General features: G+C 40.0%; 1 protein-coding gene across 4 annotated transcripts in view; it reads left to right on the top strand.

Annotated features, from left to right (window-relative positions):
- Window positions 1–22,054, top strand: part of LOC132834396 (protein unc-13 homolog A-like) — a 575,505-nt gene extending 553,451 nt beyond the window's left edge. For all 4 annotated transcript variants that reach the window (XM_060853271.1, XM_060853270.1, XM_060853267.1 and 1 more), the window contains 3 exons: window positions 17,732–17,824; window positions 17,939–18,098; window positions 20,723–22,054. In XM_060853271.1, coding sequence (XP_060709254.1) covers window positions 17,732–17,824; window positions 17,939–18,098; window positions 20,723–21,008 — 539 coding nt within the window. In that variant the 3' untranslated portion in view covers window positions 21,009–22,054. The remainder of the gene's footprint in view (window positions 1–17,731; window positions 17,825–17,938; window positions 18,099–20,722) is intronic.
- The last annotated feature ends 4,739 nt before the right edge of the window (window positions 22,055–26,793 follow it).

Genomic DNA, 26,793 nt, shown 5'->3' with positions numbered 1-26,793 from the left:
GTCTGAATCTTTCCCTTTATCGAATAGTATGAAGGAGGGACTGGACCTTGTTCTGTTTGACTCGTCTACGTCAACGTACTGGCTTATACAACTAGTGATATTCAGATCTGAATTTGCGAAAATTTTATTGGGATTGTGTCTATCAAACAAGGTCTCAAAATGCTATTGGTGAATACACACAGTTAATACATTCCTCACTGAAAACATGCGATCATGACAAGTCAGGCAGCATGGTCTGAGTCAGCAGGCTACTGTTTCAAGTCTAGGTGATTCTTCATCAGAGCTCTTATGAAGAGTCATCTTGCCTCAAAACGTTAGCTTGCTCTTTCTCCATGGATGCTGCCTGACCTGCTGCGAGCTCCAGAATTTATTGTTTTCAGGACAGATTCCAGTATCTGCAGTAATTTGCCAGTACATTCTTCAGCTTTAATGAATATCTTTGCAGCTCCTTTAGTGCCTATGGATTGACGAAGACTGAGTCAAACTATTAACCAGTACCTGACAAACCATGTGTGGCACCAATGATCTATATTTATGAAAACTAATTGACTACTATGAAGGAATTCATTTATCTTAGAATTTTATCAGCTAACAATGCAAGAATTGTTAGTGAAGTAACAGTTCACACACAAAGCAACTAAGTTATTTGGTAATCAGTTAGAGCATGGGTGGAGACTATATGGCATGGCAGTGAAATGAAGAATTATAAGGCAGCTGTCCTCCTCCTTGTGTGTACAGACGTGAAACTTGAATGGTGAGTGGAAGGTTTGTTCAATAACAGTAATTCATGCCATTCTTAAGCACATGGGTGAGGGAATAGGCAACAATGTTAGAAGAATTAAGATAACTTCCCAGGAATACAGTAGTGTGCAGGCAGTGGTTCCTTTGCACCAACATGTGTATTGGTCAACTCACACACTTGCCATGAATTTATGTTTCACTTACTTGGCACCAAGGTCCTGGAGTGTAATGTACACTCTCTATTGTGTTGCTACAACCATGGGTACTTGCACGTACCACTCATGAAATTGCCTCATTGCTTCACACAGTGACAGATTTATAATGGAAATAGATGGGCTCTTGTAAAATTATAAATTAGTGCACACAGAAATTGTATTAATTTTAATGAAGTAACCACTCATTAATAAAGTTCCACATGTTGACTGTTTCCAAGGATAGTTATTCAAACTGATCATAAATAATGAAGTCAAGTTGTAAAATGTAATGAGTAATTTATTGATCTTGAGAGTAAGTAGCTGAACTTTGAGGTTTAAAGAGCAAGATGTCTGTAAATGCATTTGATAATAGTCTGGTGGAAATCATTTCTGAATGCTTTTTGTGGAAAGATTAAAGGGGATGAATCACAAAAGTGATAATGTATCTATTACAGGATATTCATAAATTCACAGTAGAGAGGTATTGAACTTTGAGGAAATTGCCACTGGTGAAGATTGTGAACAAAGTGTTGTAGTAAAAGCTTGTCTAGGAAAATTAGAAGAATCTGAACTTCTACTGCAACTGTGTAATATGAGTGCACTGAATAATCTGTTGGAGTAAGGCAAATGATGATGATGGATAGAAAAAAAAATCCTTGACAACTCAATTCAGGCTATCACATGCATTTTGTGAACTCTTCCCATCGCAACAACGCAACGCAATTCCCTGAAGCACAAGAAGCAATTTGAAAAGAGAGCCAGGCAAATTTGTGGATGCAGATGATAGGGGCTACAGGGCAAATCTCGGAAATTCCATCCTAACGTCTCTTCACTTCTCTCCTTAAAGTCAGTCCGGGAATTCGCTCTGACCCGAATAGTTTGATGCAATAGCTTTCTCTTGGACAAGATCCCCCCCCACCCCAAGAACCCTGAAAGTAGGTCAGATTTTCTTCTCCAGAGGAATTTGAATGATGCCAAGCAGAAACCTGATATTAGCCACTTTTCATAGCAGCAGGAAAACCTAGTGACATCCAGTTTGAGAGCTAGCAGAGGAGGATAAGAGGGTCAAGAGGGGTATGACAGTCTGAAGGTAATGCAAGTGAGCAAGTAGTATGTGGTTTGGAATGGGCAGGACTCCGGACATCAGTAGATAAATCTCCCTGTTATAGGAAAGATGTTGTGAATCTTGAAAGGGTTGAGAATATATTTACAAGAATGTTGCCGGGTTTGGGCTATAGAGAGAGGCTAAAAAGGCTGGGCCTATTTTCCCTGGAGTGTCGAAGGCTGACGGGTGACCTTATAGAAGTTAATAAAATCATGAGGGCAAGGAAAGGGTAAATAGACAAGATCTGTTCCTCTGGTTAGGGGAGTCCAGAACTAGAGGGCATAGGTTCAGGGTGAGAGGGAAAAGATTTAAAAGGGACCTAAGGGGCAACCTTTTCAAGCAGAGGGTGGTCCGTGTATGGAATGAGCTGCCAGAGGAAGTGGTGGAGCCTTTTAAAAGGCATCTGGATGGGTATATGACTGGGCAGGGATAGAGAGATATGGGCAAAGTGCCGGCAAATGGGAGTAGATTAATTTAGGATATCTGGTCAGCATGGACAAGTTAGACTGAAGGGCCTGTTCCTGTGCTGTACAACTCTGTGTCTAACTCTGTGTTAGAAAGCTAAGTAAACGGACCAAAAACAGAAATTGCTGGAAAATCTCAACAGGTCTGGCAGCATCTGTGGAGAGAAATCAGAGTTGACGTTTCAGGTCCAGTGACCTTTCTTCAGAAGCATATTGCCTACAGAAAGCATGAGCTAATTGTGACACAGTGAGAGAGACTGGGATCTGGGACCTGATTGACCAGGACAAGGAGATGCTGTCACTCTCAAATGAGTGAGACTGAAGCATTGTAAAATCAACAACCCAAGAACGGAGAGCAAGTGTACATTAGAATGGGTAAATTAAATGCCAAATCAGACACTGAAACAGGGAAAGAGAGGAAGGACGGACAAAGAAAGAGTGAAAAATCATTTTTCTTTAATTTTAATTTGAAATCTACAATGATTGAATTAATTATTTAAACCTGAATAACAGCATTAATGCTTTGAATAAGTGAGACTCCATAATTGTAATTATTAATATTCAGTGTCAAACTAGTTGATTGAATGGAAGCAATATTTAACAAATCATTGAAAAGGGTTGTAATTTGGAATGAACAAGATGTTGTGTGACAACTTTAGTTTGTATTTATTGCACAATATTGTAGCAGTTTCATGCCATTTGATGCATGTCTGTCATGAGGTAGAGCAGCAAGATTTGGGCAATGGATTTTGGATATTTGAATTTAACCATGCATTTCCCCCTCATCTGAAGCGGTAGCACCATTTCCTGATCTATCACAATGAGAGCGATTAACGTCACCATTATTTTGACTGGAAAATCAGAACCAATTTATTACCTGAAGACAAATAAGCTATTTTTAGAGTAACTACTTTGCTGCATTGCATTATAATGATAAAACATTTCTTCGTTATTTTAATTGGAAAGCACCATAATTATGAATTGATGTTAGTTCCTACAATAACACTTCAGGTGTCAACCTCTCTGACAGGTTTTTATTTTGTCATTGAAGATACCCCTGCACATTCCTGTCAAAATTCAATGAGAAAAACTATTTATTTGCTGACTAACTGGACACTGCTGATGGAGTTGCCATAAATGAATTTTAAATTCCAAATAGCAGTGGACTTAAAATGATCTTAAAAAGTTATCCCATCAGATTAGCTAATTAACAGACTTTGCATCTGCATTCTTACAATAGACATATCAAAGATATATCAATGATATATCAAACTAAATTGGCTACATTTTTGTGGCAAGTTTTACCACAAATTGTGACACAGCAAGTCGGGTTGTTTCAGTGAAAAAGCATATTCTTTGTGCAACATGCTTCATATTATTTAGCTGCAAGGACCATACAGTTCTGAAGCAGGCCGTACAGCTCTGAAGCAGGCCATACTGTTCTGAAGCAGGCTGTACAGTTCTGAAGCGGGTCGTACAGTTCTGAAGCAGGCCATGTAGACCCAAGAATTGAAGAAAGCAGTGAAGAAAGAATTTAGATTTCACTACTTTACATTTGGTGATCTAGTGGCAAAATGGGTAGCGTCCCTATCTCTGAGCTAGTAATTCCAGGAACATGCCCCTCTCCAGGACTTTAGGGCCAGGGAAGGTTGACCTATAACATGCCACGTAGCTTGACTGTCAATTTGTATATCCTTCCGCTATGTGTGACTGGCGAGCAGTTAGCGAGAGGTACTGAGTCGGCCATGTGATAGGAAGAATACCTGAGATTCTATCATCATTATGATTAGCTCCAGACTACAACATGCATGTAATATAGAATACGTGTTGCCACAGCAACTCAGGTTCTGAGTGAACTGGAATACTATTTTAAATTTACATTGTCTGTACATAATTGAACCAGGTGGGCAGGACTGCCTTCAAATTCAAAATGAAATTGGATAAATATATAGATTGAGAGATAAAATCACAGGTAGTTCCTTTTTGAATTTTCAAATCAGTGCCTCAATGATATCTTTAGTTCCTTTGCATTTATGTACTGCTGTTGTACAATGTGAACAGCATAGAGTCAATAAGGAGAATTGGAGCTGTGCAACTGTGTACCTAACTAGTGCTCAACAATCTCTGTTTGCCAGCCTCCAGTTGAGAGCTGTCTTAAGTTGAAGAGATCCAGTTGTCACGTTAGCTTGCTCAAACCTCAGCCACACGTCTTCTGCAACTGCATTTTCGCCATTAAGTTGGGCCACATCTAGATCCTCAAGATTTTTTATACTGAAGGTGTAGTTGGGCTGCTGTGACTTGCATTTGTATTTATTTCAGATTTCTAAAACACCATGTTTTAATCACTTCATACTCATCAGTTTGCACCAGGGTAGCATGAAAACACTTTGCACTGATTCAATAATGCAGAGTCACCCTGGTGTTTGTGGATGTGAAATTACACGTATCTACAAGACATCATCATGCTGATATGTGGCTGAGTGTGGAGCTCCTTTCCTCAATCCCCAAAGTAATTCTGTTGTAGCATTCAGTTCAATCACATAAGTAAGTTCTGACTCCCTTAAATTTTTCAAGTGACTAACAGTCAGTGTTCGTCTCCATTTCCAATTTGTTTTGGAGTGCTGCAGATTTGGATCCTTGATGATGTATAAAAACATTTTGATATCTAAACAATTCTGTTGTGCTATGCATTAAATCCACGTACATAATTAAATCTATGCTGACAGCCAATACCAAATTCAGTGTTGGCAGAACAAGATACAGGAATGGAATATCTCCTTAAATCTTAACCAATCAGCTTTAAAGAATTAAACATGGGAAAAACTGAGAAGACAGTACATTTGAGAGGGTGAGTTAAGTTGGGTAGTGAGAACTGAAGAAGAAAAGTCAGAATGAAAAGATTCAACATTGTTTAAATTAGCCAAAAATGACAATACACAAAGAAATGAGACCTTAAACTCAATTTCAATGCCAGAATGATTAGCAGTAGTTAACACTTATCACATTATTAAAAGCGTACTTGTATTACTTATTACCAACTCTAAATATCAGCACGTTCAGTTTACATCTATTGATAAATAGGGGTCAGTTAGCTGGATGTTGGTTTGTGATGATTAGTGATGCCAACAGCATGAGTTCAGTTCCTGCACTGGGCTGAGATTACCATAAAGGACTCTCCTTCCCAAGCTCGCCCCTTGCCTGACTGGTGGTGACCCTCGGGTTAAACCATCACATGGCACAGAGTCATATAGCATGGAAACAGACCCTTCTGTTCAACTAGTCCATGCCAAACATATTCCCAAACAGAACTAGTCCCACTTGACTGGCTTTGGCCCATATCCCTCCAAATCTTTCCAATTTATATACTTTACCAAATGTCTTTTAAATGGTATAAATGTACCAGCATCTATCACTTCCTTTGGAAGTTCATTCCACATACAAACCACTCTCTCTGTAAAAGTGTTTCCCCTTATGTCCTTTTTAAATCTTTCTCCTTTCACCTTATAATATGCCACCTAGTCTCACCCACGCTAGGGAAAAGATCCTTGCTAGTCACCTTATCTATGTCCCTCTTGATTTTATAAACCTGTATAATGTCATCCCTCAATCTCCTATACTTCAATGAGAAAAGTCGCAGCCTATCCAGTCTAGCTCAAACCCTCCAGTCCTGGCACCATCCTGGTAAATCTTTTCTGAACCCTGTCCATTTTAATAATATGGATCATTGCTGTACCTGGGTGACCAGAACTGTACACAGTACTCAAGAAGAGGTCTCACCAATGTCCCATGCAACCGCAACGTGACACCCAACGTCCTGTACTCGAAGGTCTAAGCAATGAAGGCAAGCATGCAAAATGCCTTCTTAAACACCCTGCCTACTTGTGATGCAAATTTAAAAGAATTATATAATCAAACCTGTAGAACTCTCTGTTCTACAACATTACCCAGGGATATACCATCTATAATACAATACCTGTCCTTGTTTGTTTTACTGAAATGTAATACCTCACATTTATCCAAATTAAACTTCATCTGCCACTTCTCAGCCCATTGACCCAAATGATCCAGATCTCTTTGTAATCGTAGATAACCTTCTTCACAGTCCAATATACCACAAACCTACTAACCATGTCTCCTAAGTTCTCGTCCAAATCGTTTATGTAAATGACAACCAAAAGTGGACCCAGGACAGGTCTCTTTGCTTGTCAATGTTTTTCAATGGTGAGGCGGACAGTGTAATGTTGTTTTCTCAAAAGTAAAAGCAGCACAGCAAAGTTCAGACAGGAAATTTTGAATAATAGCCTTTAACTGCACATCTGAACCTTGCATAGAGTTTGTAATGGCTGCATTATTCTCTGTATTTTTCACTGTGGACTGAAATAGTGACAGAACTGTTTTAAAACTAGGGATTGTGGAAGGATGTTTTTATTCATTTATGGGATATGGGCTTCGCTGGCTAGGCCACCATTCATTGCTCATCCTTAATTGCTCAAATGGCAGTTCACCATTTTAGAGAGTGATGTCGATATGCCAAGCACACACTGGAACGTAACCTGCGGTCAAAGCTGTCGTCCGCCACAAAGCTTCCAGTAACTGCAGAGCATGACAACTCTTAGTTCTTTGCCGCCAGCTCTTTCCAAACTGCCACTGGCAACATTAGAAACATGAATCATGGCACAATGTTCAAGCAAGACAGATTTCTTGCTTGCCTGGGCAAGTAATTTCCTCTCCTTCCCTGTAAGGTAACAGGCTGTAACTGGAGCAGGCTGTGCAGCTTTACAGACTGGCAGGATTCCTCACGGTCCTGGCGAATCCAGCTTGCATCCATGCTGCTTCATCACAGCACACTATAGAAAGGATTCCGAGCTTTACCGAGTTCTGGGCCTTGACAATCATCAGCAATGTTTCCCTTTGCAAGGCATGATGGCTGTTCCAGAATGCTGCTGGTGGCAAAGAACTAAGGGTTTTCATGGTCTGCAGTAACTGGTAGTTTTAACTGCAGGTTTCCCAGCTCATGTAGCAATCCTGACTGGACTCTTACTGAGATTGTACAAGTAGGTCTCATCCCAGAAATTTGCATCGTCTCAGCGAGCTGCAGGTCTTTGTAGCACAGACATATACAGCACTGAAAGACACCATTTAATCAGTTGTGCCTGCAAAAGCAAAGCAAAATTAATCCCACTGTTCTGCTGTTTATAAACACCTGCATCTTTCTCCTCTTCGACAGTTTACCTAATAAACAAAAAGCAGCGGTCTCCGCCACTGTCCCTCCTTATAACAATCTGTGCCAATCCCAAGTGGTAACAACTGTCATTTCTCGAAACCTCTCTCCTCACTCAGCTGTGATTATCGATACTCCACAGTTTCCTTATCAATAGGAAAAATGCTTATCGTATTTGTCTGTCAAATATTTTCATACTTTTAAAGTCATCCCAAAACTGTTTTCCTGGCCTTCCCTATTCTATTTGTTAATGTTGATTCACACCTTTTAAACTCCCCTGTTTATTATTTACTTCTAATTTGAAAATGAGATTCCCAAGTTTAAAAAATAGTTTCAGAGTTTTAATGTGTTTATTAGTTGATAATAGTTTAAAAACACTGTCTCATCTTCATATTTTGATGCAAGTCACCTGATCAACTGCATGAATTAGTGTCTCCATTTTTGAATAGAAATGAGTACGTTGATGACTTCAATGCAGAAGATAGTAAAATTGCTGATGAGACAGCAGTAACAGACATGTTGTCCTTTCCTAGTTTAGGGACTATCGCAGCTCAATAAAGTATGGTGATTACCACTGATTTATACAAACCTATATTTCAATGCAGCATTGAGAGGAATGAGCTTCCCTGGAAATATGTTGGTTTGTTTCAGGAATATTTTAAGGAATGCTTTTGCAAAAACATAAATCATTTCACCCCTTGTTTTATAGTTCTCCCCTGACAGTCCCATAACAATGTAATTGTGTCAGTTTTGGAAGCCAAGATCACCATTGCCTATTTTACTGCTGTTTCTCCTGCGTGTGTAATGTGAACACTGTTTTCCATCCTCCCAGCTGCCAGTCCTTGTAAATTATTTATCAGCAAAGGAAAATAGATTCCATGCAGTACAAGAATAAAATGAATTTTATATCCAAGTAGAACTGTTTCTGTTTTGTAGATGAAACGTTAGTTGAAAATGTGAATACCATTTCTGTCATACCTTTATTGTTTTATAGTTAGACTATTGCTAGCTACCAAAGAATGCAGTGTATAAATGATTCCTTTCCATATGTGATCATGTTGTTCACAATCAGTTTTGTTTTCATTTTGATAGCTGCAAATATCTGTGCTTAGGTTTCATTTCAGGGGGCATGATGGTTGTATGGCGGCACGGTGGCACAGTGGTTAACACTGCTGCCTCACAGCGCCAGAGACCCGGGTTCAATTCCCCCCTCGGGTAACTGTCTGTGTGGAGTTTGCACATTCTCCCCGTGTCGGTGTGGGTTTCCTCCGGGTGCTCCGGTTTCCTCCCACAGCACCAAAGATGTGCAGGTCAGGTGAATTGGCCATGCTAAATTGCCCGTAGTGTTAGGTGCATTAGTCAGAGGTGAATGTAGGGGAATGGGTCCAGGTAGGTTGCCTTTCGGAGGGTCATTGTGGACTTGTTGGGCCGAAGGGCCTGTTTCCACACTGTAAGGAATCTAATCTAATCAAATCAAATTGATAATGACTAGATGTGAGTTTAAAATTTTCTTACCATGATTCTGCTGTTAAATGCAGATGATTTTGGTTGAATATTTTAGAAGGTAAAAGGATAATTAAAATGGCGATCTTGGTTTGCAACTGTATTCAGTGCGAGACACCATGTTGATAAAGAGATTCAAGCCACGTAGAGGATTGTTGACAAGCTTTTTTCAGTGAACCTGTTCAGAGACATTATGACACATGTCTGGAGCAGTGGGACATGAACCTAAGCCTCCTGGTTCAGAATTAAGCAGCTGTATTATCCCACCCCACCCCGCCCAACCAAACTCACTTTGATTTAGCCCCTTCCCCCTCTCCCTCACCTTTGTTGATTTGTATTGCCCTTTGCAATGGGCTTTGCGTAGAAATTATTCACTTGGAAAACATGGGTGAATTACTGACAGTGGTTAATAGCTGGGGAAAGAGAAATACCACGGGGTGGTTTTGTGATGGGGAACAGCAAAGTTCAGTTCTGTGTAAGAACGCAACTGGATCTAAAAGGGAAGAATGACGTGGACTCCTTCCCCTGACCCCTCCCCGAAAACGCTGACAGTCAGGATGTTCAGTATCGCCTCAGAGAAGCTCATTGAGTCTCTGATCCGTCTGCCTCCAGGTGTCAGTCAGCGCGCTGCACACTTTGGTGGAATCCATTTATTTCTCCTTGAAGAAAATAAATGTAGATAAGATTGCCTTGACAAGGTGGATTTTAATCCAAAACTAGGGGATACTGTTAAGAAAAATTAAGGCTCACCTTTTTACGACAAAGATGAGAAGGTTTTATTTCTGTCTGAGGGTTGCGAGACTTTGGAACTCTGACTCAGAAAGTGGCAGAGGTGGGACATTGAGTATTTTCAAAGTGGAGCGAGATGGATTCTAGTTGGGCAAGGGAATCAAAAGTCATTGGATGTGAATGATGAGATTAAATTCAAAACGTGATCTGATCAGCCACAATGTATTGAATACAAGCCAGCTGGAGGGGCCAAAATGTACTTCAAGAAGATAGCTCACCGGCGCCGTCTCAAGGGCATGCGTAATAAATGCCAACTGAGCCAACAGCGCCCACATCAGATTCATCAAACCATTTATTTTAGCGCCACAGCATCTGGTTTGCAAAGAGGACATTTAACTCAAAGCGTAGTATCTTAGAGCACAATTCCAGGACTAATTTGTGCCATCTTTTAATCAGTTAGTCATACTGTCTGTTTAACCTGTATTGGAATTTTGTCTTTTCCTGAAAAAGGGATCAAATTCAAAGAGAGATCTTTGACTGACCCACTAGGAGAATTCCCAACTCTTCTGTGAATAGTGCCAGAGTGTATTACAGCTGATCGATGGCACCTCAGTTTAACATCTCATCTGAAACACAAGATTTCACATATTGTAGTATTCCCTCAGTAGTGCACTGCAGTATCAGCCCAAGAGATTTAAACTTTCAGCCTGCTATCTAAGGGCAAATAGAGTCAAGTTGAACTGTATTGATTGTGTACCTTTTTGATTTGCAGTTAATGTTAAGATGGGTGAGAGGGCCAAGTTAAATGCTCAGTTTAGCCTCAGGGCTCTCTCAGTTATAGCAATAACCCCGGGAATACTAATTAACTGTACTTGCATTGCAGCTATTACTCTGCAACCTTTTAAAAAATCATTTACTTTGCGTACTGTGTTTCTTCAAGGAACCATGGTAGAGTCATCCTGTAGATCTTGCATTACAGATATGAGGTTCACAAGATTGTTTCATTTTGGTACTGTGTCTTTAATATAGAGTAAAATGAAGGGCCTGTGTTATCTGTTCAGACATCTGCCAAACAACAGGCCTGAGTGAAATGGTAGTTAAAGATTAAGGAGAGGTCCACGTTGTTTTTCTGGTAAGGTGGTGGAAGTTGGTCACACTGTGAGACAATGGCAGCAGCATCTGTGTTTGGAATGTTAGATTTCAAAGTCCCAGGATTTGGAGATGCCGGTGTTGGACTGGGGTGGACAAAGTTAAAAATCGCACAACACCAGGTTACAGTCCAACAGGTTTTTTTGGAAGCACATTAGCTTTCTGAGCACTGCGCCTTCATCAGGTGACTTTCACCACAGCACTCTGAACGCTAGTGCTTCCAAATAAACCTGTTGGACTGTAACCTAGTGTTGTGTGATTTTTCACAAAGTCCCAGGAAGCTGTCAAGAATGTCAGGTTACTAAACAGTTATGCGTGAACTATTCACCTACTTCCAAAATAAAAGAGAGTTGGGATTTCAAGGATAGATATTCAGTATTCCAGTCAAGATGCAGGGCGGCCGTGATTCAATATCATGGATATGAGCTTTGAAAGGTAAGGATTTTCATGGATATCTTGAATCACTCAGCCAGAGGTGGTCTACCAGAATCTGGGAGAAAAAGAGCAGCTTGGAGCCAAAGGGCGACTGGGATTACAGGGAGGGGGCCACGTTCAAAAGGAAAAGATGAAACTCATGAGCATCTCTAATAAGTCTCGGAGGTTTACTTTGCTTGCATGAGAGAAAGACTCATCAGGAAAAATACTCATTATGAAAGACGCTTCTGGGGTTGAATGTTAATTGACTGAGAGAGGAAAGGAATGGAAGTAAACCCTGAGGAACTTGTTGATGATGTGGGCTTTCAGGAATGTTAAAATAAAAGGGAAAGTTCAATTCTGTAATTTATCATATAATCTTCTTCCGGAAAGAAGTGGTTAGCAAATGACGCTTTTAGTCTGTTTGGTAAAGGTTATAAGAAAGTGAAGTCTTGTAGCAGCCTGCAGAATGTATTACAGCACCATCTTGAGCAGCTCTGACAGAGGTAATAGTAGCCAGGGCTAGTTCTCCATAGTGTGTACATCACTACAAGTTACCTTTAATTCAGCTACTTATTAATAAATCTCACAGACAATCAAATACTGAAACAATTATTTAAGCTTTATTGTATGTAGCAACCAAAATAAGACCCGAGCAAACATGTTAAGTCTCACAACCCAACTTGGCTATTACCTGATTAATGGTGGAATTTATTATGGTTGGAATTATTTGAACCAACAATGTTTGTCTCTCCATGTCCACAGTATGATCCTTGTGTAGCGTTGTTCTTCAAAGTTCTGCTGCTAAGGATTCCTGGAGTTGAATTAGTGATTTGGTTTGGTTGATCTTAGATTAAAATAAATGCTCAGCAAAGCATTGTGGGCTAAAGGGCCTGTACTGTGTGATACTGTTCTATGTTCTATGAATCCTTACACAATTTTCTCTCTTTAAAGTTTGTGGTGTGACATTATTGATAATCCTTTGGACTTTTTTCATCTACAATATTGAATATTCCTCTGGAACTATCAGGTGTGTAGCTTGCCTTCTTATTAGAAGTAGCTTCCCTCATCCTTGTTAGATCATGCAATGACTGTCTGTTTGAAGACACAACTTTCCTGCAGTTAACTCTTTTAAGCTTTTCTGCAGGACAATCATCTGTCCCTGTGGCACAAGACACGTGTTTATCAAACAGCTGTTAAAACAGTTGTTTAATTTGTTTATGTAGCTTTGACTTTGTCCTCTCCTAGGCATGACTAATTGCTTTCAATTCCTATAGAACAGTTTGTCCTTGTCTCTTAACAGTCTATTCCAGGCAGTTATTGCTGCTTCTTTCAATCCATGAACAGTTATTAAAGTTCAGAAGTTTACACTATCACATCCCTGACAGGCAACAGCCGCTGGGCTGGCAATGGGTAGAAGAGAAATGGGTTTCTGCTTCCCAAAGCTACTGGGTGACATCCTGGCAATCCTAGTTATTGTGAGACCCTGCAGCCTTCTTTGAACAGTAGTGTTCCCAGCCATGGTGAGAGTCGTTTGAATTTGAGTGACATTTGCGTGCTGCCTACATTACCTCAGTTGGGCACAGGGCAATCAAACTTTGTAATCTTTTGTAATCTAGGACATTCGATGGACCTTATCCAAATTTTTGCTTTTAAATCAGGCTTGACACTTCGTGGGAGTGTGCTAACCAAATTGGATAGATGCTGAAAAATGTGTTTCTGGAAAAGCGCAGCAGGTCAGGCAGCATCCAAGGAGCAGGAGAATCGACATTTCGGGCATAAGCCCATCTTCAGGAATCTCCTGAAGAAAGGCTTATCCCCGAAACATTGATTCTCCTGCTCCTTGGATGCTGCCTGATCTGCTGCACTTTTCCCGCAACACATTTTTCAGCTCTGATCTCCAGCATCTGCAGTCCTCACTTTCTCCTGGATTGGATAGATGCCCCTAGGGAGTAGAGGGGCCGAAAAGAGTCTTACCCCTCTGCACAACAGGGTCAAGTTGGACCCTGACCCTGGGCTTAAACTGTAACTACCACATCTCTGTCAAGTGGAAAGCCTGTGCAACAAAGCCAGAATGACAATATAACCATGTTAATCTCTGTGTTATAAACATGAGAATCAGAAGATTACATCCACAAAATTTTGGAATACTTATAGTTAAATACCCAATGTACAGCATTCAGAAAAATAGTGCAATTTTCACAAATTACATTCAACATTACCAAATGTCTTTATCCAGAAACAGCCTTGCATTAGCACGATAACAGAGGAAACTGAGCAGACAATGAATTGTATCGCGGATTGGATTGTGTCTGCTGTCATCCAGAAGCACTGTAGACCTATTGGGCATTTATGCATAAAAATAGCCACACATTTTGGAAGTGAGTTGACAGAGTTCCAGAAGATTACCTGGGATAGTGTAACCAACTTTATCACACATTACTGCCAGCTCTACATTACACTATTAGCTGTGAGCGCAAACTGATATTTTCAAGACAAGGTCCTGTACTGCGCTGTACTGTTATATGTTCTATGTTCTAATTTAGCATGGCCCATCCACCCTAATCTGCACAACCCTGGACACTACAGGACAATTTAGCGCGGCCAATCCATCTAATCTGTACATCTTTGGACAGCGGGAGGAAACCGGAGCACCCAGAGGAAACCCACAAAGACATGGGGAGAATGTGCAATCTCCACACAGTCAACGAAGGGTGGAATCAAACCTGAGTCCCTGGCGCTGTGAAGCTGCAGTGCTAAACACTGAGCCACCATGCTGCCCAAAGTAAATACTGCAAGTTTCAAATTGCCCAGTCCCTTTAAGGCAACTGCTTGGAGTACATGACATGTGACTCTGGTAACAGGATTCGAACCCATGACTCAACAACGACTGGAGGTTAAATCCAGCACCTTTGACCGCTTAGCCAGATGACCACATTTGTCAAACAAAACCTACTGCTGTCTATTTTGGATGAATTATGCATGTTTATAATATCAACTAGTTAATAATTACCACTGATGCATTTGTTCTCAAATTAACAATGAAATGAAAATCACTGGAGAAATCTTCTCAGTGATTACTGTACAGCATAAAGTATACTATATTTTCACACATTATCTGCCAAATATGAGCTATTAATATTGTGATTGCATAAGATGTACTAGTTGGACTAATGATTAAAGTTCTATTTTGCAAAGCAACTTGAAAAACTTAACTAAAATTTAACAGTTTATTGTTCACACATTGTTTGGAAATACTCAAAATATCTTAGTTTTTTGCAGTCAAATCCAGTTGTTGCTCTTCAGTTGTCAAACAGGGTAGCTAAATTGCGACAATTGGCTCTAATATGGGCTGTGTCATGAATCAGGAAAACACCCTTCAAACATAGCCTAGACCTTAACTTTTATCTTAATTAAAGGTGCTGTGTTTCAGATGTAATTCGATTGGTGACCCTACTTGGTTTTAAGAAAAACATACTTTATTCTTTCTCTACACTTAAAATATAAAAAAAAGAAGAATTGATCCAACTTCAACTCTTTTCAAATGGTAGATTATGTAACAATGAAACAATAACTGTTCCAACATAGTAAAATCCCATAAACACACCCTTGGCAAAGGCAAATTCAGAAAAAATAGATTGTCTCACGTGCAGGATCAAACCAACAGCAATGGAATATATGATCAGCTAATATGTCTTTGGCGGTGCTATTTGAGAGTAGTATCAGAGAGGACACTGGAAGAATTCCGTGCAGTAGCATCTTTTATATCCAGCTGAACTCATGGACAGGGCTTTAGTTTCATATTCTTTCAAAATCCTGGAATTGCCTCCCAAAGGGCATCGTGTGTCTCCCTATAGCACATGGGCTGCAGCAGTTCAAGAAGGCAGCTCACAGACTAAAGGCAGGCAATAAATTCTTGCCCAGCCTGTGATGCCCACATTCCGTAGTGAATAAACAAAAATAAATTATCCAAAAGATAGCACATATACTATATCTTCAAATATGTATAAATTGCAACACAGCAAGCAGCCTTTGCACCGTTAGTCCATGACTCTGACTTGACAACACAATGGCTTTAGGCGGTATACTTTGTCCTGATTCTATTTATGAAGAGGGAGGTTGAGACAGAGGTGGCGAGTGATCTATTCCAAACCAATAAAGTAAACAGCTTGTGAAGCCTTCAAATTGTTTCTTTAAAGTTGAAACAATAGAAGCAGCATGAATGGGTGGAGTCAGGCTCCTACAGAACCAGGGTTTCAGTTTAACTTTGAGTATTTGTTGAGGGTTTTGAAGCTGCCATATATCCCTGTTGCAGCAAAACACTAGAGTTTTCTCTCTCTCTACCAGAATATTCTCTTCAGGTTCTTTCCTCCTGGACTTGAGAAACTGTGCACGAGACAATCAATTTTACTGAATTTGCCTTTGCCAAAGGTGTGTTTATAAGATTTTACTATTTTGGAACAGTTATTGTTTAGTAATTAAATAATCTATTATTCTGTTAAGTTTTCCAAAATAATTGAAATTGGATCAATTCTTCTTTCTTGTGTTTATATTTTAAGTATAGAGTAAGAATAAAGGATGTTTTGCTTAAAGCCAAGTAGGGTAACCAATCAAATTAAATATGGAACACAGCATATTAAAGGTAAATAAGATAAGATAAGACAAAAGTTAAGGTCGAGGCTACCTCCTAGACATGTTTGAAGGGTTCATAACACTGCCTATACTTCATTAGAGCCAATTGTCAATATGTAATTTATCCATCCTGTCTTACAGCACTTCAACATATTTCATTCATTCAACTTTACAGTTTCATCCTGAATAGTGTTGGTTTCTGCTTCACCTGCTCATTCTAGAGTGATTTCACAGGCTCAAGTCTGCCATGTGTTAAATTTCTCTAGGCCTCACTATTTGCATTTAATCTTGTGTCTGTAGCCACTCATTCTTAACCCTTCGACTACTGGAATCTCTATGTCTACCAAGTCTTCTCTTGCATCACTTTACAATCTGCATTATAATGGAAAAGACCCAACTATTCAAATCTTTATTCATACCAAGTAGCACCCTAGAGAAGGTATTACACTTTCTGTCAAATCTCAACGACTATATCACGTGATAGAGGTGGCTGCACACATCGTACTGTAACTATGGTCTTGCCTAGTGTTAATATAGGTTCGTCATTATCTTTTTTTTTGGAATGTATACTCTATAGCTTTTGTGAGGTAAAATCTAAAATTCTTATCGCTTCATAGGCTTTTGAATCCTTGGTTGCTGCCTTTAATGTCTTTCAGGGTAGACAAGCAGGAGCCTGGAAGAACACAACAAACCAGGCAGCATCAGGAGGTGGAGAAGTCAATATTTCAAGCCTTTCAATAAGTTGTGATTCCAACTTGCAATTCTCCCCCTAATTCAATACCCCTTAATCTTCTCTGGCCATGTCCCATATGGTACCTTGTAAAAGGCTTTCCGAAAGTCCAGGCACAGCTCAAAATCTCCACTACACCATATCTGTTACCTCCTCTCAGAATCCTTTGGGGTTTTGTCAAGAACAGTGTTCTTGTGCTGACTACTTCTGTTTCCTCTATTTATGCGGCTCTTTAATTTTAGTTGAAACCTCTGAATGTTTCCTACCTCAGACGGTTAGGTAACCGATCTGTGATCATCTAGGTTGGTCCTGTCTCGTTTTTAAGGATGGATCCGACATGGACCTATACGGAGTCATCCAGCAAAAACTTCCAAATGCAGTCATAACCTGAAATTAGATTCTGAGGGCCCTCTTGGTCTCATTTCTCAATCGCTTCAAGATTCGAGGATGTATCCTGGTATTTTGCCTTCTCTTAGCTGGCCTAACTTGACAAAATATCTTTCTTGTACTGATAACAATATTGTGTGAACAATATAGCACTTTCGCCCTGCTCGAATCCACAGTGGGCCTTCAACCTAGAAAGAACCATCAAGCTGAGTCTTGTATTTTCAGCTGTGACTTTATTGACAATTTGTCGTTTTCAGAGAACGGAGATTTTATATTTTGCACTATAATTAAATATATATTTAGGAATTATGTGTTGGATTGATGCTTATGCAATTATATAATTGTATATTATGCTTCTATTTGAATTATATAATTATGCTTATATCTGAACTTCCAGAAGCTTCCTGTTAAGATTAGTTATTTTTTCTGGTTTTACAAACATTGTTTCTCGTTTTTTTTCAGTTCAGTGCACAAACGGCACATTTGGAGAAGTCTCAGTCCACGTGGATCTCTTTACACATCCTGGGACAGGAGAGCACAAAGTCACAGTAAAAAGTAAGGACCACAACCTAATCCAGGAAGGATAATGTCTTCGGGATATTATTTAACAGGCAAATGTCGCTGACATGACTATTCTAAGCCCTGGGGTGTTCTGAATTCTCTTTACAGTTGTCGCAGTCAATGAGCTAAACTGGCAAACCACGGCGATGTTCCGACCATTTGTAGAAATTCATGTGGTTGGGCCGAACCTCAGTGACAAGAAAAGAAAATTTGCCACCAAGACAAAAAATAATGCCTGGTCTCCGAAGTACAACGAGACATTTCACTTGTAAGTGATCATGTGATTTCTGTCTGTTTTTCAAAGTTATTTTCAAGTATTAAATTAATTTTAAGCCAATACCTTCAATGTGTATAAGTCATAAAGATATATTATAACATTTAATTCCGATTTTAGTAGTAGACCCATCAACTTAATGTCAGTTAATCATAGAATCCCTAGAGTGTGGAAATAGGCCATTTTGCCCAATAAGTCCACACCGACCCTCCAAGTAACCTCCCCCAGACTCATTCCCCTACCCTATTACTCTGCATTTCCCCTGACTAATGTACCTAACCTACACATCCTTGAACACTATGGACAGTTTATCACAGCCAATTTACCTAACCTGTACATCTTTGGACTGTGGGAGGAAACTAGAGCACCCGGAGAAAACACATGTAGACACAGGGAAAATATGCAAACTCCACACAGACAGATGCCCGAGGCTAGAATTGAACCCAGGTCCCTAGCTATGTGAGGCAGCAGTGCTAACTGCAGAGTCACCATGCTGCTCTATGTTAAGATATTGGAATCCCTACCAAAAAAAATGTACAAATCAAAAATACTAGTCAGCTTGAACTTCCAAGGGAAAGACTTTCTAGACCAACTTTATTGCATTTTTGAAAAGATGATAGAGGGAAGACAAGGAAAGTGTAAACAAGGGCTTGGGATAAAGCATGATAAAACGACCAATAAATAGGATCAGAGCAAGTAGAGTCAAAGGATAAATCAGAGAATGGAAAACTTTCTTGCAAGCTAGGAAGGATGAGAGTTATCTGTTAAAACTGCTGATTACACTCCCACAGATACCACCAAGGTGCTGTACAGAAGGATTGTGAAGCAAAGTATGACAATGAGCTCCCTAAAGTAGCATTCAGCAAGACAATCAAAAGCTTGGTCCAAGAGTTAGTTATTAAGGAGATGCTAAACGAACAAGGATAGAAACGAAAGCAGAGAGGGGTGGGGGGATAGGATTTCAGAGATTAGAAGTAAGTGAGGGCTGCAGATGCTGGAGAATCAGAATCAAAAAGGGGAGTGCTGGAAAAGCACAGCAGGTCTGGCAGCATCTGAGGGTCAGGAGAGTCGACATTTTGGGCGTACGCCCTTCATCAGAGATTAGAGCCTAGGCAACTGAAGGCACAGCTGGAGATGATGGAGGGATTCAGTGGGGGCAGAAAGGAAAGGCCAGAATTCGATATGTATGCACATTTAAAAGGGAGGTGGAGCTGGAGGAAGCAAGAATGGAGAGGCATGGGATGGTGAAGGAATTTGAAAACAAGCGTGAGATTTTTAAAATCAAGATGCTGCTGCTGCAAGAGACAATGCAAAGTCATTGAGCACAGGGGTGACAGAGAAACAAGACTGACAGCATGTTAAGATACAAGCAACAGAGTTTTGCATAGCTTCATGTTTACAGAGGGCAGAATGTGGGAGACCAGTGAGGAGTCCATTGGAACAGTCATATCTCAAGTACCAACAACATGAATGAGAGTATTAGCTGGTGACCTTTTAGTTTTGATTTATTTATGAGATATGGGCGTCGCTAGCTGGGCCAGCTTTTATTGCCTGTCCCTAATTGCCCTTGAGAAGATGGTGGTGAACTGTAAACTTGAACCACCATCGTCCAGGTGCTGTAGGTTAAGCCACAATACCCTTAGGGAGGGAATTCCAGGATTTTGACCCAGCGACAGTAAAGGAACAGAGAGATATTTCCAAATTCAGGATGGTGAGTGGCTTGAAGATAAACTTGCAGGTAGTGGTGTTTCCATGTACCTGCTGCCACTGCCCTTTCGGTGTGGGCTGTCATGTTGCAACTGTACAGGACACTGTGAGGCCACTTCCAGAATATTGCATAAAATTCTGATCGCCCATTCTATAGGAAGGGTTTTGTAAAACTTGAAAGAGTGCAGAAAAGATTTGCAAGTTTGTTGCTGGGCTAGGAGAGTTTGAGTTAAAAGGAGAGGCTGAATAGGCTGGGGCTTTTTCCCCTAGATTGCCAGAGGCTGAGGGGTGACCTTATAGAGGTTTACAAAATAACAAGGGGAATGGATAGGGTGAATAGCCAAGATCTTTTTCCTAGGGTGGGGGAAAAACTAGAAGGCATAGGTTTAAGGTGAGGGGGAGGATTTATAAAGGATTTCAGGGGTAACTTTTTTATGCAGAGGGTGGTGCATGTATGGAATGAGCTGCCAGAGGAAGTGGTGGAGGCTAGTACAATTTTAACATTTAAAAGCTATCTGGATGGGTATATGAATTGGAAGGGTTTAGAGGGATATGGGCCAAATGCTGGCAATTGGGACGAGATCAGATTAGGTTATCTGGTCAGTGCAGAGAAGTTGTCTGTTTCCATGCTGTCTGACTCTGAAAATATAGGTGCTGGTTGTAGTTTTGTCACTTCTTCAACTGGTTGCTGATTGGAGCACTTTGTTTACTGGAATATTGCATTCATGGGGTGGGCAATGAAAGGAAAACCTGCCAAGCATTTCATTTTGAAAATGACAATCCAAGGGCGTGCTGTCCTGTTGACTAGGGACAGACACACAACTGTTAACACGTGTGGATGAATGAGAGAAATTAAGGGGATAGTTGAGAAAGTTCTCCAAAGTAATGTCAATTTTATTTTTTACATACAGTATCCTGAGTAATGAGAATGGCCCTGAGTCCTATGAACTTCATATCTCTGTGAAAGACTACTGTTTTGCCAGAGAAGACCGGATTATAGGAATGACTGTCATCCAGCTAAAGAACATAGCTGAGCGAGGAAGCTGTGCATCGTGGTATGCACTGATCAGAAATGTTTACATGGATGAAACTGGGCTGACAATCCTCAGAATACTCTCACAGAGGACCAATGATGAAGTGGCCAAAGAATTTGTACGCCTCAAATCAGACACCAGATCTACTGAAGAAACCACATAAAATGAAGAGAGCAAGAATGAGAGAGAGAGAGTGAGAGAGAGCTGGCAAGAAAGCATAAGTTGAAGTTATCTTTTGTGCATGTCTGTTTAAATGTGTGGGTATGTTTATCTGAATATGTGCAGGTGTGTGCAGATAATTATAAAGTACTTCAGCCCATAATTATGATGATGAAATGGGGAGTACTGAAAGACATTTTCTTTGGTGTCTCAGACAGCTAATTGTTCTGATAAAGTGCCAAATCAAGATTACCTGAGGGAATTTTTCCCTGGTATTTTGTGTTTTATTTTTCAATTTGCTAAATGATTGAATTCTAGTACTAAATTGCTATTCTGTAGTTTTTACACAAGTATTTGTTGGTCCCTCATTTGTGGCAGATGCTGTCTCGTTACCTCTGTGATGTTGGGCTGTACCTATCCAGCGCATGTTAGTGTAACTCAGCTAAGTTACATCCTAAAACGTACTCGTATCTTTTACATTTTTGTTAATTCCTCCACAAAACTAAGGCATTTATACAAAGTCCGCTGTTGCTTTTACATCTGCATTTCTTACCTTTCATGATTTATTTGACACAAACGGTGTTCCCCATCCTCAAGGTGCAGACAATTCATATTAGCTCCATTGGATTTTTCTGACATACCACTGTGAAGATGATGCTTAGCTGCCATTGTAACCACTTTCCTTAAAAAAAAACGAACAGCTCACACAAGCAAACTGGCATTGTTAATTTTCAAAGATTGCCAAAGGGATCTCAGATCCATTCAATGATTTTTTATGCCACATTAAGAGGCCACATGTTTACAGAGCTACCGGCTGTTTTGGTGATTTGAATCGAAGAAATTACTATGTTTCTGATAAATAGTGAAGCTGTTACTATTTTCAATGATGCGCTTGTACAATGTTGCTTTATAAAATTGTATGATTGGTTCGGCTGTGACCCCATTGTTTCAACATTTTCAACAATTGGTAATATGCAACATTCTTATGTATTGCACTGATGTTAAAATTAATGTCATGTAAATATATTTAGTGAACAATTGTACAATAAAGTATTGGAAAATCCCCCTTTTGAGTCAAGACCCATGGTTGCTGGAAAAATGTTCAGCATTTCTAACTTAATTCTTTTTGAGGTTGAAATATCTGATTTTGGAGTATGGTGAAAATGTGGTTTCAAATATTGTAGCACCTTGACCACTACGTAAAGACAAGTTTTATACTAAGTCTAAAGTAATGGATATTATTTGTCAGTAGTGTCAGAGTTATTGAGAGTTGAAATGAAAATGTTAACTTGCTTGCCATCCAACATGTACTGATCAATAATGAATGTTAAAAGTCTCATTTCGACCAAGCTGTAACAATTCTGCCGTCAGTAGTTGCATTGCACTGATAGCTAACTGTTCTGCTATTCTACTCCACACAATGAAGACAATTGGAAAACAGGAAAGTTGCATTCGAGACAAACTAGGTATCATTCATTGTCTAGGAAATAGTGAGGTCTGCAGATGCTGGAGATCAGGAATGAAGGGCTTATGCCCGAAACGTCGAATTTCCTGTTCCTTGGATGCTGCCTGACCTGCTGCACTTTAACCAGCAACACATTTTCAGCATCATTCATTGCCTAGACCTATTATGGAAATATGACATTATTTTTGAGATGTATGATTTTGGAAACTTGATTGAGATGGAACTTCAGTTGGTCTCATTGCTCTGCTCTGTTTTTCGCTGGGAACTTTATGGCAGCCTTGAAGTTTTTTTTTTACCATAAACTCCTGGGTAATGTTCTAGGATGCTGGGCAAAGTCCAAATGATGAACCTTTGTGACATCAAAATGGCTGCCATTTTCCCAGTGATAGTCCACAATAGGATTGCTTGGTGGTTCATCAAAGCTGATATAGAGAACAGAAAGTGCTCAGCTTCCTAATCCTTGATTACACTGATTTTTAGCATCTTTTGCTGTCCTGCTATTGCTCTAACATTAGGACCTTAATGATGATCTCAAAGATCTGGATTGGCATGCTTTTCTACTTCAATCTACTGATCCTCACAAGTGTCACCAATGTACTTCAACCTGTAGGAGAGCAATATCCTCCATACCAAGGAATAACCCATGTGTTGATGGAGCACCATACGTCCATGTAAGCATCTTATTGAGCTTCTGTTTTCTTTTAGTTGCAATACAGAGGATGTGTTAGGGTGTGCATGCTGTCTTTATGTCAGGATTACCAATCAAGCAAACATAGTTTTTTTTTGCAAATAATCACAGAGGCAATATTGTGCAATGTTACCTGGATTTAGCTGGATACAATCTATAAGGAGATCTTCGCCATCATGTGGGAAACTGCATTTATAATTCTCACATGCTGTCCAAATGCTGGAAGTTTGTTCCATTCAACTCTTCATTTCAGATAATTCCTTCAGTTGCCAAAGTCATCTTTCAAATGCTCTCCAGGTTAACAATTTAACAATTTTCACTTTAACAACCCTCCTGATATCATAGAAATATAGAATGATACAGCAGAAGAGAGGGCCATTTGCAGGAGGCCCTATTGTAAGACTAACCTCATTTCCCTGTCCTTCACCACAGCCCTTTTTCAGCCCTCAAGTGTTAATCCCATTCTTTTTGAGAGTAACACATCTAATTTCCACCACTCTTTCAGGCTGTGATCAGAAGTTGCAGAAAAGAATTCCTAATCTCCTCATTTTACAAATAGTTTCAATCTGTATTCTCGAGCTTTCAATGTTTCTATTACTAGAAGCATACCGCTCCTTTGTCAAACCAACATAATTTTGAGTATCGCCGTGAATTTCTCCTTAATCTTTTCTGCTCTAAGAAGAAAATCTCCAGTTTCTCTAGCTTTTTCACTTGATTAAAGTCCCCCACCTCGGTACAGGTACACAATCACTTATCCAAAATCCTTAGGGCGAGTTGTTTTTCAGATTTCTGAATTTTTTGGATTTAAAAATAAATGACATTTTCACAGTGAAATAAAAAAAATGACCGAACAGCAGACCCACATGTGACCAGTATGAGTGCTGAGACACAGTAGACACCTGCCAGTTCTGGGCCACACTGCCACATCACATCTGAGTGATGTGGGTTAAGTGGTTGTGGAGTTGGATCCCTCTTCGCACGCCAAACAACCTTGATAAACTGAAAAAAAAACTTGACGTAAGAAACTTCGGATTTTGGAGCTTTTAGCATCAAGGATTGTGTACCTGTATCACTCTAGTAAATCTTCATCGTGGTAAAAACAATGACTGCAGATGCTGGAAACCAGATTCTGGATTAGTGGTGCTGGAAGAGCACAGCAGTTCAGGCAGCATCCAAAGTGCAGCGAAATCGACGTTTCATCGTGTCTTGTCACAGGTCCTTAATATTCTTCCTCGACTGTGGTGCCCATCGGAACAGGAGTAGGTCATTCAGTCTTTCAAAGTTACTCCAGGATTTAATAAGATCATGCTGAGTGGATTATCTCCTGAACACTCTGCAATCATTAGTTAGCATCCCCACTTATGTCCTTACGATGGAGGGAGGGTTTTGATGAAGCAGCTGAAGTTGGTTGGACCTAGGACACTACCCTGAGGAACTCCTGGAGAGTTATCCTGGAGCTGAGACGACTGACCTCCAACAGCTACAGGTATCTTTATGCTAAACCTGATACCAACCTCCAATTAATCTTACCAAGAGTCTTTGGTACTATGCTCAGTTAAACACTGTCTTAAGGTTGAGGGTGGTCATTCTCACCATAGGAGGCTTTATGTACATGAATACCTGTGTGTGAATCAATGTGCTCTGCATGTATGCCTAGAGATGCGTGTACATGTTGATATATTAACACAATCATATGTGCATGGGGAAGGCAGTGCAGTTGGGAAAGAAAAGGTTTGTAGGAATCTTGCACCTCTCTGACTCTGGGCCAGGAGCTCAAGTACAACTGGAAGTAAAACCCAATTCCAGTAAAATTACCATTGTTCTTCCCAAGTCACACATAAGCAAAGACTTTCATTCCCATGAACGTCCCCTGCCCTTCTTGCATCCTGAAGGAGCTGTTCAGCTTTCCTCACATCATCAGCGGTCTGATAACAGATGATGTCCATGTTAGTCAAGCTACTGACCTTGTCTTTGATCTCCACTGCAAGGTTACGGATTTGCTGAGGGGGTGGCAAGAATTGAGAGTATACGAGAACACCATCTTATTGCTCTCAGTGTCTGCACCTTCCTCTGAATGGAGATGAGTGAAAAGATCACAGGATATTGGTCTCAATTACTTTATTGTGTTACATTACAGTGCATTGCTGGTGAATATCCCAAATTTATTTCTTGTTCGTTATTGAGACAATGACTGGATAGACTGGGTATACTTTCTCTGGAGCAGAGGAAGCTCAGGGGGGATCTGACTGAGACAAACAAAAATGAGGGAAACATAGACAGGTAGATCATGAAAGTCTTTTCTCATGACACACATATCTAAGACCAGGAGGCATAAGTTTCAGGTGAGGAGTAAGTGGTTTAGAGGAGATCTGAGGAAAAGTTTATTTTCACCCAGAGTGTGTTAGAAATATGGAAGGTGCTGCCTGAGAAGGTGGTGGAAGCAACTATTCTAACAACATTTAAGCAACACCTAGACAAGCAGTTAAATTGCCAAGGCAGAGTCAGCTATGGGCACAATGCAGGTAAATGGAATTAGTATCGTTTGGTGTTTGTTGGTCGGTATAGACATGGTGAGTTGACATCAGAGACAAAAATACTGCAGATGCTGGAATCTAAAGTAGACAAACAGGAGGTTGGAAGAACACAGAAAGCCAGGCAGCATCAGGAGATGGAGAAGTCAATGTTTCAGGTGTAACCCTTCTTCAAGACAAGGTTGGAGTTGAAACATTGACTTCTCTACCTCCTGATGGTAGGCTGAAGGGCCTGTTTGTATGTCTGTATGACTCTAATCCATTTTTCCACCATCTCTTAAAAACCTTTCACCCCTCATGAAGAATCTCTCCATCGCTGCTCTAATTGAACACATTTCTCCAGCTGGGACCCAACAAGTGAATATCACTAACTCCCTTGCTTTTGTATTCAGTGCCTCCACTTCATAAACCAAATATCCCATTGGCTTTTCTTTGGCAGCCTTCTCAATTTGTTCTGCCACCTTCAAACGCTTGGATACAGACATCACGAAGTAGCTCTGTCCCTGCATTCACCTTGACATTTTTAGCATTTCATTGTAATTGTTTCTCCTCTGTCTTCCCACCATAATGCATTGCACCACACATCTGTTAAATGACATCTATCATGTGTGACCATTGCTACAGCTGTTTATGTCTTCCTGAACTTTCTTACTGTCCACATTGTTCACTAATTTTCCACACTTCCTGAATCAGCTGCAAATTTTGAAACAATTTCCCATGTAGATAAGTCCAGGTCGTTTAATATATATACCAGATAATTGTGAGCTCCAAATATGAATGCCTCAGGACAAAACAGTTATACTACCATCCAATATGAAAAAAAGTCATCACCAGGGCTGTTTTTCTGCCTTTGTCATTTTGGCATCCAATGTCTAATTAAACTATTAAATTTGCTAGCAAATATGTTTCCAAATGCCTAATAAAAGCCCATATGAACAATATTAACCATGTTATCTTTTTCTCAACCATATAGGTTCTTCTGTACAATGGTCCATGAATTGTGAATTTGTATAGCTCATTTAACATCCTGTTGGTTTTGTTTTGAATGTTCTAATTTTAAAAATAACCAGCAACGAAACTTAGCATAATCAAAGACAAGTTTATG

The sequence above is a fragment of the Hemiscyllium ocellatum genome, chromosome 39 (genome assembly GCF_020745735.1).
Source record: "Hemiscyllium ocellatum isolate sHemOce1 chromosome 39, sHemOce1.pat.X.cur, whole genome shotgun sequence".
NCBI classification, from domain to species: domain Eukaryota; kingdom Metazoa; phylum Chordata; class Chondrichthyes; order Orectolobiformes; family Hemiscylliidae; genus Hemiscyllium; species Hemiscyllium ocellatum.
The sequence above is the reverse complement of the archived record's forward strand: the minus strand, read 5'-3'. Positions and strand labels throughout refer to the sequence as shown.